At 44.8% G+C, this 15,444-nt stretch overlaps 1 protein-coding gene across 8 annotated transcripts in view; it reads left to right on the top strand.

The window, feature by feature from the left end:
- Positions 1 to 1,095: 1,095 nt before the first annotated feature.
- Positions 1,096 to 15,444, top strand: part of NFATC1 (nuclear factor of activated T cells 1) — a 243,498-nt gene continuing 229,149 nt past the window's right edge. For 4 of the 8 annotated variants that reach the window (XM_077270055.1, XM_077270057.1, XM_077270052.1 and 1 more), the window contains exon 1: positions 1,096 to 1,529. In XM_077270055.1, the coding sequence (XP_077126170.1) occupies positions 1,406 to 1,529 (124 nt within the window). In that variant the 5' untranslated portion in view covers positions 1,096 to 1,405. Of the gene's footprint in view, positions 1,530 to 13,055; positions 13,240 to 13,441; positions 13,682 to 15,444 lie in introns of those variants that run through there. The other 4 variants (XM_077270056.1, XM_077270051.1, XM_077270054.1 and 1 more) reach the window with 3 other exon arrangements.

The following is a 15,444-nucleotide window of genomic DNA, read 5'->3' as shown; positions in this document are numbered from 1 at the left end:
GCAGTGTTGGACTGGGGTGCTAAGGGCCCACCAATAGCATTGACTTTGGGGGGCCACTTTTCACCTGCATACAAATATGACATTACCCTTGTTCACAAATTTACCTATATCGCTATATAATAATAGACTGGGTAGTTTGGTAAATGAATGATGAGATGCTGCTTTTTTCTGTACAGAGTAAATCATGTGAATTATGCCAAGTACTGCCCATACAGTGGGGTTGGGGGCCCGTGTCTGCACAGGGGCCCCCTGGGGGATTCCCCTGTTCCCCTATGGGCCAGTCCGAGCCTGGACCCGCAGGGTTATCAGGCCGAGCACAATTTGCACATTCAGTGGCTGTTGATGTGATCCTTCTGTGCACATAGAATATTATTTTTTCGAAAGCTCATGTCCGCTTTACACAGCCTGCTTAAAAATCATTGGACCCAATGGACGAGCATTTTACTTGTTGGTTGGGTGTTTACCAAACCAGTGCATGTTCCCCGAGATCAGACTGTTCGGATAAGGGGTTTATCCCCAAATTGCAAATTATACCCTATATATAGGATAGGTAATAACTTGGTGATTGCTGGCAATCCAACTATTGAGACCCCCAGCAAGCTTGAGAGTGGAGCCCTGCACCCCTGGCTTGTATGGCCTTCGGCCAGGTAGCCATGGTCCACCTCCCTCCATTCATTCTGTATGAGATCGGGGACAGGGAATAACTTGTGATTTGGGGAAATTCACTTTAACCACTGATGAGATCACTGAGGTTACTTATATTTCAGGGTAAATACTTCTCAAGTTTTGTTAGAATATTTGTACCTTTCCAATCAAAAATAGAAACTCATGGTTACATGTGAGGTCTCCAAGCTGGAAACAAGGAAGGAGCTCTGCTAACTGCTCATCAATGGCCGTGAGAGCAGGGGAACTACAAGCAGCCTAGTGCCCTGCGCTGTCCCCGGGTGCAGACACTCCCCAGCCCTCCAGGAGTACGGCCACGGACGTCACCAGTGCCTCTGGCTGGGGGAGGGGCAGGGAGGAGGGACAGAGGAAGGTGCTGGGAGTAGGGGGTGTTTTCCAGCTTTAAAAAGGCAGCAGACACATAGCAGCCCTGCGTCAGAGAGAGACTTGGAGACTTTACTTAACTAACTCCCAGCTTAACACAAACAGCTACAGAGGGAAAGAAGTCACAACTCCCTCAACTCCACACTCCCTGCCTGCAGAAAGTGCCAGCCAGTGCCACACACGCTGTGCCAGCCAGTGCCACACATAGCCACACGTGCCAATGCCAGCGCTGCTGCTGTCACCCGCCACTCGTGCCCACTGCTAGAAGCCCCCCAGGCGCGCAGCTCCGTCTCCCGCTGACCAGGTGGAGGATCCCGGGTGACAGCCAGCGCACAGCATTGCTCGGATCACCGAGTGGATGCCACGCACTAGTGTAGCAGCTGCCGCTCCTTGCAGTCTTCCCCTCGGCTCGCTGGCCTGCGTCAGAGACACGGTGGAGTTCCAGCCCTTCTTCCCATTCATCATGAAGTCAGCGGAGGAAGGTACAGTGTATGCGCCGCACCGTCAGTGTCACCGGGAGCACGTGCCGCCTGTGTGCGGGGCTGTCACTGCTGCCGGCGAAGCTCCCCTGTGTGATCAGTGTGGATCTGCCGGTGGGTGGTGGACGAGCCGGCGCGAGTGGAAGTGGAGTTGTCACAGGACCGGTGTCATGCGAGGCTTGCTATTTATAAGTGCGAGAACTGTGTCAGCATCACTGACCCGTGATGGGTGTGAGTGCAGGTATGGATGTGATGGGTGTGAGTGCAGGTATGGATGTGATGGGTGTGAGTGCAGGTATGGATGTGATGGGTGTGAGTGCAGGTATGGATGTGATGGGTGTGAGTGTAGGTATGGATGTGATGGGTGTGAGTGTAGATACAGTATGGATGTGATGGGTGTGAGTGCAGGTATGGATGTGATGGGTGTGAGTGCAGGTACAGTATGGATGTGATGGGTGTGAGTGCAGGTATGGATGTGATGGGTGTGAGTGCAGGTATGGATGTGATGGGTGTGAGTGCAGGTATGGATGTGATGGGTGTGAGTGTAGGTATGGATGTGATGGGTGTGAGTGTAGATACAGTATGGATGTGATGGGTGTGAGTGCAGGTATGGATGTGATGGGTGTGAGTGCAGGTACAGTATGGATGTGATGGGTGTGAGTGCAGGTATGGATGTGATGGGTGTGAGTGCAGGTATGGATGTGATGGGTGTGAGTGCAGGTATGGATGTGATGGGTGTGAGTGCAGGTATGGATGTGATAGGTGTGAGTGCAGGTATGGATGTGATGGGTGTGAGTGCAGGTACAGTATGGATGTGATGGGTGTGAGTGCAGGTATGGATGTGATAGGTGTGAGTGCAGGTATGGATGTGATGGGTGTGAGTGCAGGTACAGTATGGATGTGATGGGTGTGAGTGCAGGTATGGATGTGATAGGTGTGAGTGCAGGTATGGATGTGATGGGTGTGAGTGCAGGTACAGTATAGATGTGATGGGTGTCAGTGCAGGAATGGATGTGATGGGTGTGAGTGCAGGTATGGATGTGATGGGTGTGAGTGCAGGTACAGTATGAATGTGATGGGTGTGAGTGCAGGTATGGATGTGATGGGTGTGAGTGCAGGTATGGATGTGATGGGTGTGAGTGCAGGTACAGTATAGATGTGATGGGTGTCAGTGCAGGAATGGATGTGATGGGTGTGAGTGCAGGTACAGTATGAATGTGATGGGTGTGAGTGCAGGTATGGATGTGATAGGTGTGAGTGCAGGTATGGATGTGATGGGTGTGAGTGCAGGTACAGTATAGATGTGATGGGTGTCAGTGCAGGAATGGATGTGATGGGTGTGAGTGCAGGTATGGATGTGATGGGTGTGAGTGCAGGTACAGTATGGATGTGATGGGTGTCAGTGCAGGTACAGTATGGATGTGATAGGTATAAGTGCAGGTATGGATGTGATGGGTGTGAGTGCAGGTATGGATGTGATGGGTGTAAGTGCAGGTACAGTATGGATGTGATGGGTGTCAGTGCAGGTATGGATGTGATAGGTATAAGTGCAGGTATGGATGTGATGGGTGTGAGTGCAGGTATGGATGTGATGGGTGTAAGTGCAGGTACAGTATGGATGTGATGGGTGTCAGTGCAGGTATGGATGTGATAGGTATAAGTGCAGGTATGGATGTGATGGGTGTAAGTGCAGGTATGGATGTGATAGGTATAAGTGCAGGTATGGATGTGATGGGTGTGAGTGCAGGTATGGATGTGATGGGTGTAAGTGCAGGTACAGTATGGATGTGATGGGTGTCAGTGCAGGTATGGATGTGATAGGTATAAGTGCAGGTATGGATGTGATGGGTGTAAGTGCAGGTATGGATGTGATGAGTGTGAGTGCAGGTACAGTATGGATGTGATGGGTGTGAGTGCAGGTATGGATGTGATGGGTGTAAGTACAGGTACAGTATGGATGTGATGAGTGTGAGTGCAGGTACAGTATGGATGTGATGGGTGTCAGTGCAGGTATGGATGTGATAGGTATAAGTGCAGGTATGGATGTGATGGGTGTAAGTGCAGGTATGGATGTGATGGGTGTGAGTGCAGGTATGGATGTGATGGGTGTGAGTGCAGGTGTGGATGTGATGGGTGTGAGTGCAGGTATGGATGTGATGGGTGTGAGTGCAGGTATGGATGTGATGGGTGTGAGTGCAGGTATGGATGTGATGGGTGTGAGTGCAGGTATGGATGTGATGGGTGTGAGTGCAGGTATGGATGTGATGGGTGTGAGTGCAGGTATGGATGTGATGGGTGTAAGTGCAGGTACAGTATGGATGTGATGGGTGTAAGTGCAGGTATGGATGTGATAGGTATAAGTGCAGGTATGGATGTGATGGGTGTAAGTGCAGGTACTGTATGGATGTGATAGGTATAAGTGCAGGTATGGATGTGATGGGTGTAAGTACAGGTATGGATATGATGGGTGTAAGTGCAGGTACTGTATGGATGTGATAAGCATGGGTGCAGGTATGGATGTGATAGGTATAAGTGCAGGTATGGATGTCATAGGTATAAGTGCAGGTGCTGTATGGATGTCATAGGTATAAGTGCAGGTGCTGTATAGATGTCATAGATATAAGTGCATGATGTATGTGATAGGTATTAGTGCAGGTACAGTATGGATGGGACAGATATAAGTGCAGGTATGGATGTGATAAGCCTGAGTGCGAGAACTGTGAGTATCAGCTTCACTGACCCGTCATGGGTATAAGTGCAGATACAGTATGGATGTCATAGGTATGAGTGGAGTTATGAATGTGATAGATATAAGTGCAGGTATGGATGTTATAGGTATAAGTGCAGGTATGAATGTCATAGGTATAAGTGCAGGTATGAATGTCATAGGTATAAGTGCAGGTATGGATGTCATAGGTATAAGTGCAGGTATGGATGTCATAGGTATAAGTGCAGGTACTGTATGGATGTCATAGGTATAAGTGCAGGTACTGTATGGATGTCATAGGTATAAGTGCAGGTATGGATGTCATAGGTATAAGTGCAGGTACTGTATGGCTGTCATAGGTGTAAGTGCAGGTATGGATGTGATAAGCATGAGTGCAGGTATGGATGTGATAGGTATAAGTGCAGGTATGGATGTCATAGGTATTAGTGCAGGTATGGATGTCATAGATATAAGTGCAGGTGCTGTATGGATGTGATGGTATAAGTGCAGGTATTGATGTGATAGGTATAAGAGCAGGTATGGATGTCATAGGTATAAGTGCAGGTATGGATATCATCGGTATAAGTGCAGGTATGAATGTCATAGATATAAGTGCAGGTGCTGTATGGATGTGATGGGTATAAGTGCAGGTATGGATGTCATAGGTATAAGTGCAGGTGCTGTATGGATGTGTTGGGTATAAGTGCAGGTATGGATGTCAGGTATAAGTGCAGGTATGGATGTCATAGGTATAAGTGCAGGTGCTGTATAGATGTCATAGGTATAAGTACAGGTAGGGATGTCATAGGTATTAGTGCAGTTATGGATGTCAGAGGTATAAGTGCAGGTGCTGTATGGATGTCATAGATATAAGTGCATGATGTACAGTATGTGATAGGTATTAGTGCAGGTACAGTATGGATGTGACAGATATAAGTGCAGGTATGGATGTCATAAGTATAAGTGCGAGAACTGTGAGTATCAACTTCTCTGACCCGTCATGGGTATAAGTGCAGATACAGTATTGATGTCATAGGTATGAGTGCAGGTATGGATTTGATAAGCATGAGTGCATGTATGGATGTTATAGATATAAATGCAGGTATGGATGTGATAGCATAGCGATAGGTATAACTTCGGCTATGGAACAAACAGTATATAGTATATAGTGGGGTGATGGTTGGGGTAGGTGTGAGTATAATACTATTATTGTGTATGGAGGTTATACTACTCATGAGACAGGCTCTGCAGGGATTCATACTGTGGGCTCAGTGTAAGTGTGGGTATGGTGGCACCACTACCTTCCCTGAGGGCTATGCCATTCATAAATGCATTGGCTGTGGGTATACCAATGTGCAGTGGTGCATGAGGTGTGTGTGCGCAGGTTACTTATGTGGTACAGGGTAAGTATATACCTGGCGTAATCTTATACTTGAGAGATGTGGCATTCTTCATTAGTGTAGGGTTAATACTGACCCAGGTGTGTGGCTTTTATATATACATCCCTCGTACAGTTACCAGTTAACCACCAGTCCACACAATGGGGCCAGTGCATATACGTGCGGTTGATATATAGGATATGTAGGTGTACGTATGGTAAGGCTGTATGTATGATCCATCACCCAATTATCATTCTGCATTCCCATAAATAAATATTGGTTACTTATCAGTAAGACATATTATAAATGGGAAGTTTTCTTAACGGTGTGCAGACCATTCCTCATTGGTGCTCTGTACATGGCATAGGTGGATCTGATCGCTGTACCACCACTGCTTTATGTAGGAGCTGTGTTATCCATAAGCATGTCTCCCTCACTTATACCGGCGTGTGGCTAGTGATGATGTATGTATATAAATACAACTACTATTTTATAGAAGACTTGATGCAGTGCCATTCTTTTCTGAATGCTTGTTCTGTGCCCATGTGTACATGCCCCACAGTGTCATCACTTGGTGGTATCTACATCACTGGCAGCACCAATGTGTCACAGATGCAGCCCCAGTGTATGTACTAGGCTGCGATGCTGCGATACCTGGTATCTGATCCTTGCCATTGATGGCTGGGTTAGGTAGACATCAGGCTTTGCTAATGCTGAGGAACACCTGGCAGGTAGGAGATGGTGACAGAAGGTGCCAGTGCCTTGTGATAGAAAGCATCTGCATACACCTGCTGGCATGCTGGGAGGTTTCATCATTGTGTTGTGAGTGGCATAGCCCCTGGTGCTGGACAGCTGGATGCTAGCCATATGCCAAGTGTAAACAGTTTTCAGTTTAGCTGCAGGGTAAGAACAGGCTTCTATAGACGTGGCTCCCTCCTGTGTCCCCCAGGTAATCCCTCTCTGTCTGGAGCTGCACACCCTGTAGGGGTCTCCTGCCTGCAGTCTGTGCCCAGCTCCTCATGTCCCCTCACTACACTGAACCCTCTGTAGTCAGAGTCTGATGTACAGTAATCATAGTCTAGAAGCAAATAGCAGCGATTAAGACAACACCCATAATTATAGCCATCCCTGACATCCCCCAGACTGGAGGGCTGAGCTCACCGAGAGGAGCACGCATTCCTCTAAAGTCACAATTCCGTCTCCCCCTAATCACCGAGAGCTAAGCAGTGTACACGTGTCAGGGAGCCCAGACTGCGCTACTGCTTATGGTGCTACTTATCATATGGAGAAGGAATCGAATGTGACACATATATTTGTAGCTCTATGAAAAAAGTCACAAAGCACGTCTTGCTTTGACAATTAGTTGTGGAAGATGACAACCTTAGAGCTGCTATGTGTAATACACAAAATAAATGTAGGAGGTCAATGTATGATCACTGATAACAGAGGAGCAAAACCTTACAAACTGTGCGGAATATCGGGGGAAAAAAATGTCCTGCGCCCAGGTGCACAGCATAGGTATTATGTGCTGGAAATCTGAATAGTGGAGATACCTTTCGGAATTCAGGTCTGATCTAATCTGGCAAGCCCCTATAGTAAGTCCTGAAGCATGACACCAGTGTAATCAGCAAACCGAGGCACAGAAAGAACGAAATAATCTAATGCTAGGAAACCATAGAAATATGGATAATAGATAGTTACATAGAATAGATAGATAATAGATAGATATGGGATAGATAGAATAGATAGATAGATATGGGATAGATAGATAGATAGATAGATAGATAGATAGATAGATATGGGATAGATATGGGATAGATATGAGATAGATATGAGATAGATATTAGATAGATAGATAGAAATATATGAGATAGATAGAAAGATAGATATATATGAGATAGATAGATAGATATGGGATAGATATGAGATAGATATGAGATAGATAGATAATAGATAGATAGATAGATAGATAGATAGATAGATAGATAGATAGATAGATAGATAGATATGGGATAGATATGGGATAGATAGATAGATAGATAGATAGATAGATAGATAGATAGATAGATAGATAGATAGATAGATAGATAGATCAGGTAGTAAGGTTATGTGAGATGGAGGAAAGTTAATTAGTTTGGTTTTAGCCACACTGAGTTTTAAAATGCATGGATACTAAAAGGAATTAGAAGAACATCAGTCCAAAGTAGCAGAGTTGGGTGTCAGCCACGACCAATCCTTAAAACGTGTAAGCAGCAAAAAGATAACACTCCAAAAATAACATGCAAAAAATTGGATTTTTTGCAACTTATTTTTCAAGTGCTGCCTTTTCCCTGATAGATTTAGATATGAAATAGATAGATGTGAGATAGATATTAAATAGATGGATAACTATGAAATAGATAGATAGATAGATAGATAGATAGATAGATAGATAGATAGATAGAGATATTGGGAAAGGTTCACAATCCTGAGCCGAAACGTCGCCATTTTGGGCAATTAAATAGACACATTTTTCACCTTGAACTGGTGTGCTGCCTTTGTTTTTTGTCAGATATGAGATAGATATTAAATAGATGAATAGATATGTAATAGATAGCTATGATCTATATAAATAGATCTATAGATATGAAATAAATATGTGATGGATAAATAGGTAGATCTCATTTTAGTGTGACTAGTACATTATTAGAAGGAATGCTCATGTTTTCTTACACGATATAACTGCACCTATATGACTTCAGACATCAGTAATGAAGATTAGACGCAGATGCTTTAGTAGTAAGGCTGATCTTCCTGTGATTCCCAGCAGATATGGCTGTAAGTAATTGCATTCATTCCATTAATTGCCCATAGAATAACCTTTCCCTATAAAGCTTTCTGTTGCATCTGATAATCTCATTCGCATTGCCCTCCAAGTTCAGAGAGACCACTAGGTACCACTCTGTGCCCCCTCCCTGCCATGTCCATGAATACTGCGCTTTGTAGCTGGATATTAAATTGCTATCATGTATGTGCCAAATATTTGTCTAGTTCCTGCGTTGTTAATAAAACACATAATAAACAGGCTGCAGTCAGGGGAATGAAAGCCCCCTTTATTTGTTGTGTAACTTACTCCTATAGATGAATGGTAGGTGCCAGTGTGCCAGTGTGCCAGCTCTGAAGACACGAGAAGATTCTATCTCCAGCAGTTTACACCCGGTTTGTTAGCAGAAATCTCATCTACAGGCAACTGTAAAATAATGCCCTGGGGCTACAGATTGCCATTGTGCTACTTTGTGCAACTGTAATTGACCAAATATCTACAATCAGCTATTAATTGTATAAAATAATCTCCAGCAATCTGTCCGATCATTCCCAGGGCAAGCTCTCAATCAGAACTAACTCCCATCACTGTACACCCGCAGCTAAACTGCTATTATGGTAATCTGCCAAAGCAAAACTCGGATAGTCACGATGTAGGAACCAATGCTTTATAACGCGAGTATCAGCTTATTAATTCTCCAAAATAATAAGTGACCCTACTTCAAACTAAAAATCAAATTCATCTACTGTCCTAGCAGTCATTTATAGTGTTTAGTGATCGAGTGGCATTAAAATTAATTGTAGATATTATAATTATAATGTTGAAATATTTTGATAATTGAATAATTCTTTATTTTAGGGTTTTATTAATTGCTATATAAATTGTAAACAATATTAATATATTAAAAAGTAATTAGTAAATCTCACATATATAGATATAATTGAAATTAAAATATAAAATGATACATATATTAAAATTAATATATATAATGTTATATGTTAGCTTAACTTCAAATATATATATATATATATATATATATATATATATATATATATATATATATATATATATATATATATATATATATATATATATATATATATATATATATATATATATGCGTTGCATACTACTATTCCATGATATTTTCAGGTTGGTTGTTGCCTTACAGTACATATATCTCCCACTCCTTGTTGCTTTTTTATATAAGCAAAAGATAGATATTGTTATTGCTTTATTATATTTTTTAATAAACACCACTTCCTTGTACAACCTGCTGGGTGTGTGTGTGGACTGTGGAGCAAACAGGGGTACATCTGTTACTGCTTTCTTATGTTCTTCTTCCAGCAATCTTAGGGCTAAGGTAAACACTCAGTGGAGGAGGCAGAGCTGCTGTCAGGGTATAAGCTAACACTATACATATACAGAGCAGCCACACATCAGCTAACTATATAAGGCAGTAGGGTACTGGACATGCTTAGTCTCCCAGTTGTCTCTGCAGTTCTGCACATTTATCTGAAACCCTCTGTTTAGATTTCCATGTGTCCCTATAATGCTGTGTGTCTCTCACCTCTGTGTCTTGGCCTTGCTTCATAGAGCAGGGCAGTAATGGTTCCATCTAGTGTCTTATCACCATGTAGCTTAGTGAGTGTCATTGAGTGCCTTGCATACTATCACTAGTGGGTGCTACAGCTAAACACAAGCACTTGCTGGGTGGGGACTTGGGTGACAATGAACAAAACTGTTACATAGTTATAAAGTATCAAAGCAATGCCAGTGCTACATGTGTATTGTGTGTATGATTACAGGGTTAGTTTTATTTATACACTGCATGGTTCTGTTACCAGGGGCCAAAATAATACAGCTTCATATCACTTCTACAAGTCACCAAGTAATGGACCTCCGCAAAACCAGAACAAAATAGTAATAAATAATAAGCAAAAAACCCCAAACAATTAAGTGTTTTCTCTTATTAAAAACCCCTAAGTAGCAGATTTTCTGTGATCCTGTTATTTTGGAATCCTGATCTCTACCATTAAGCCAGGTTCTGATGTTTTGGATTTGGTGCAGATTTTATGCAGATAAAATCCTTAGCTTTTTTCAAATACCAGCAAAATGGAGAGTCATCCACAAGTAGCGATTTTTTTTTTTTCTCGTGCAGATTTCATGTGGAAAATTATATGTGATTTAAAAAAAAAAAGTTTTTCAATTTCTGTTGCAAAATCTCACATTTTTGGCGTACATTCATATAAGTGGTGACCCACTAAAATCCGCAGGTTAAACTGTTGGACTGACATTGTTTTGTTGAGTTTTACTAATGAAAATGCACATAAAACCCCTGAATAAGTGCGGAAAATATGCAAAAACAATACAGGTTTGTGTTTAAAAATCCTCAGCAAATACACAATGTGTGAACCCAGCCTAAGTTTATGTCCACACAGCAACCATTTCCTGTGGAATTTTCACAGTGGAAATTTTTTGTCAATTTTGCATGGCCAATGTTTGCACTAAATTCTGCAGATATTGCTGTGATTATCCCTACGCCAAGACTGCGGGTATCTCACTGACCAGAAATTACCATGACATATCTACCGTATGAACTGACGGCCTGTGATGACAATTTGTATTCTCAGCTGTACTTAGGTGAGATTTATGTATTCTTGTCCTGTAATTTCTGTAAAATCCAGTTGGCATTTTTAATTTTGAGTGTCTTTGGTAAGACAAAAAAATAATAACAATTGCTGTGGCAAGATGTTACCTTGACATTTCTAGAAACCTACCCCTGATAGACCCATACATGATACGTGTGGCGTTACCTCCATGGCCCTTGTCTGACCCTTCCCATATTGGACATCACATAGTTCTGCCCCCAGCTGTAGCACTTTTATCATTTGTACAATTTCTTTCATATTACTGTAGTTTTTCCTCTTCTCTCTTTCAGAGACTTTGGCTATATTGTGCAGTTTTTGGCTCCTGGCTTATTGCAGGGGGTCTGCCCCTGATGGGGTTTCATGGGCCCACTATGCACTTTACATGGGACTGGCTGGCTAATTTCTTCTTTTTAATGTATGTTGATTCTGGCCTCTGTGTCATTTTGATAACACGTTTTTGTGCGGTGTGCACACAAGCTTCCATGTTGGCGACTGGAGAAAATTATTAACAGTTTTGAATATTAGAAAATAAAAATGGCACCAAAAACATTGGAAATAAACCCCACTATAACCACTTGGCGGTTATTAAAAAATGCACAAAAAACAAGTTTAAAGGAGGCATTATGCTGTAGGATCCTTCCAAGAATCCCACTCATTTCTAGGTACTGTCAATACACTTACACCAGTTTGGGCAGTGCCCTGTGGGTGTTAGTGGGTGACCTGAGAAAGCAGTGACTGGCTGCATTATCAGTGTTGGCACAGGACATGAGGCATTGATACAGGACATAACACATTGGCCGCAGGGGCACTGGACGTGAGACATTGGCACGGGGCATTGGCACAGTGGCACGGGGTATGAGGCACTGGCAGAGTGGCACGGGGCATGAGGCACTGGCACAGGACAAGTTTTCACACAGGAGGACAGGACATGAGGTATTGGCCACTGGGGCACATGACATGAGGCATTGGCACAGGAAATAAGACATGGTCTCGGGCAAAAGACATGAGGTATTGCACAGGGGCAAAGAACATAATGAATTGGCACAGGGGCAAAGGACATGAGGTATTGGCCATAGGACATGAGGCATTGCACAGGAAATAAGGCTTGGATACCTGCAAAGGACATGAGGCATTGCACAGGGGAACAGAACATGAGGCATTGGCACAGGACATGAGGCATTGGTAGGGGCATAAGGCATTGGCACGGGGCACAGGACATAAGGCATTGGCACAGGGGCACAGGGCATGAGGCATTGGCACAGGACATGAGGCATTGGCACAGGGCATTGACACGGGGCATGAGGCATTGGCACAGGACATGAGGCATTGGCACAGGACATGAGGCATTGGTAGGGGCATAAGGCATTGGCACGGGGCACAGGACATAAGGCATTGGCACAGGGGCACAGGGCATGAGGCATTGGCACAGGACATGAGGCATTGGCACATGGCATTGACACGGGGCATGAGGCATTGGCAAGAGGCATTGGCACAGAGCATGAGGCATAGGCACAGTGGAACAAGGCATTGGCACAGGAGGACACGAGGCATTGGCACAGTGGCACAGGGCATAAGACATTGGCACAGGACATGAGGCATTGGTACAGGACATTGAGGCATAAGGCAGTGGCACTGGGCAAGAGGAATTGGCACGGGGCATTGGCACAGGAGGACACGCGGCATTGGCACGGGGCATGAGGCATAGGCACAGTGGAACAAGGCATTGGCACAGGAGGACACGAGGCATTGGCACAGTGGCACAGTGCATGAGGCATTGGCACGGGGACATAAGCTTGCACTATATGGGAATCACGTACAGAGAGGCTGGGTGAGGGGAGGGAGAGATGGGCATCCCACGGGCAGCAGCTGGAGTATGCCAAGCGTGCTTTGCGGAGCCTGTGCTGAGCCGGGCAGCCTGGTACGGGGCACAGGAGGAGCTGTGCGGAGTATTCATTCCTATAACGGGAGGCGGAGGAGGGGGAGGGGCCGCAGCCTCAGCAACAGGTCCGTGGTGAGGAGGGGCCTCCCGTCTCGTGCCCCGCTGCCAGCCTCACTCAGCGGCACCACCGCCTGCCACTGCCGGGAGACATGAGCGCCCCAGGGGACGACCCGGAGCTCGACTTCGACTATCTGTTCGAGTACGAGTACAAGACTGCGGGGCCGGAGCACAGAGGTGGGTGCACCGGCTGTCTGTGTGTGCACCGGCTGTCTGTGTGTGCTGGGGGCTCTCCAGGTGTCGGTCACACTACAACTCTCAGCGCGCACTGTCAGATTAGGACGTGACGCCATGCTGGGAGTTGTAGTTGTACTAACGGGTGGCGGAGCACTCTTGTGTGTACTGTTATCGCAGCACCGGGCAGTGCCGTGGGATGGGGACCGTCTCCGGTGACAGCAGCCTGCGGGGACCGTGCGCTCAGCGCCGGCATCACTATCCGGGACATCTGAGCGGCTCCAGCACGGTTACCCGAGGGCTCCTCACCCTGCGGGGGTCGGGGGCGGCTCGTCAGGCGGCACAGAAGCCCCGGGACACAGACGCCGCCTGTCTCTCGGTGATGTGGTTTGTGTATGTGCCCAGTTCTGTACGGAGAGGGCATAAGGCGGGTGTCTCCTGGCAGGTCAGACACTGTTGTGCACCACTATGTGTGAGGGGGAAAGGGGCCGAGAACTACCGAACCAACATGGAGGGGCTGGTATCAGCATGGTAGAGGGGCTAGGTTCACTAACATGGAGGGTCTTATATCAGTACTATAGAGGGGTTAGGTTCACCAACATGGAGGGTCTTATATCTGTATTATAGAGGGGTTAGGTTCACCAACATGGAGGGCCTTATATCTGTACTATAGAGGGGTTAGGTTCACCAACATGGAGGGTCTTATATCAGTACTATAGAGGGGTTAGGTTCACCAACATGGAGGGTCTTATATCTGTATTATAGAGGGGTTAGGTTCACCAACATGGAGGGTCTTATATCTGTACAATAGAGGGGTTAGGTTCACCAACATGGAGGGTCTTATATCTGTATTATAGAGGGGTTAGGTTCACCAACATGGAGGGTCTTATATCAGTACTATAGAGGGGTTAGGTTCACCAACATGGAGGGTCTTATATCTGTATTATAGAGGGGTTAGGTTCACCAACATGGAGGGTCTTATATCTGTACAATAGAGGGGTTAGGTTCACCAATATGGAGGGTCTTATATCTGTATTATAGAGGGGTTAGGTTCACCAACATGGAGGGTCTTATATCTGTATTATAGAGGGGTTAGGTTCACCAACATGGAGGGTCTTATATCTGTACTATAGAGGGGTTAGGTTCACCAACATGGAGGGTCTTATATCTGTACAATAGAGGGGTTAGGTTCACCAATATGGAGGGTTTTATATCTGTATTATAGAGGGGTTAGGTTCACCAACATGGAGGGTCTTATATCTGTATTATAGAGGGGTTAGGTTCACCAACATGGGGGGTCTTATATCTGTACTATAGAGGGGTTAGGTTCACCAACATGGAGGGTCTTATATCTGTATTATAGAGGGGTTAGGTTCACCAACATGGAGGGTCTTATATCTGTACAATAGAGGGGTTAGGTTCACCAACATGGAGGGTCTTATATCTGTACTATAGAGGGGTTATGTTCACCAACATGGAGGGTCTTATATCTGTACTATAGAGGGGTTACGTTCACCAACATGGAGGGTCTTATATCTGTACTATAGAGGGGTTAGTATCACCAGCCCACATGGAGGGTCTTATATCAGTACTATAGAGGGGTTAGGTTCACCAGCCCACATGGAGGGTCTTATATCTGTACTATAGAGGGGTTAGGTTCACCAGCCTACATGGAGGGTCTTATATCTTTGCTATAGAGGGGTTAGGTTCACCAGCCCACATGGAGGGTTTGGTATCAGCATTATAGGGATTCTAGGGTCAGAGAAACTCACCAAAAAGGTCATAAAATTCAAAAAACAACACAGAAAAAGGTAACTGTATTTACCAACACATAGATACAATATTACGTACTGCAGCCCCCATGATAAAGGAGGAGGCAGCACAGGGGCCAATAACTGGTGAAACAATCATTCATGGAGGGGGCGATTGCCTAGAGTTATAAATGCACACAGATGAGGCCTTTTTAGGGTACCATTCATACAGATGATGTCAGGCTTACATCATATTAGTGATGTCTATACTATTAGATCAGATGCACCTCCCAGCACTATGTAAGTGCGCCACACAAGGACAGACACCCCAGTTCTCCAAGCCAAAACTAAAAATCCTGGCTGCACCCTGCAAATAGTTAAAAATGTGCAACAAAAGGATTAAAAAATGTACAAAATACATGAGCAATTGGTCAATATTTTGGCTATAAAGCTCAAG

The sequence above is a fragment of the Ranitomeya variabilis genome, chromosome 6, assembly GCF_051348905.1.
Source record: "Ranitomeya variabilis isolate aRanVar5 chromosome 6, aRanVar5.hap1, whole genome shotgun sequence".
Classification (NCBI taxonomy): Eukaryota; Metazoa; Chordata; class Amphibia; order Anura; family Dendrobatidae; genus Ranitomeya; species Ranitomeya variabilis.
Note: the sequence above shows the minus strand (reverse complement) of the source record. Positions and strands in the feature narration are given on the sequence as shown.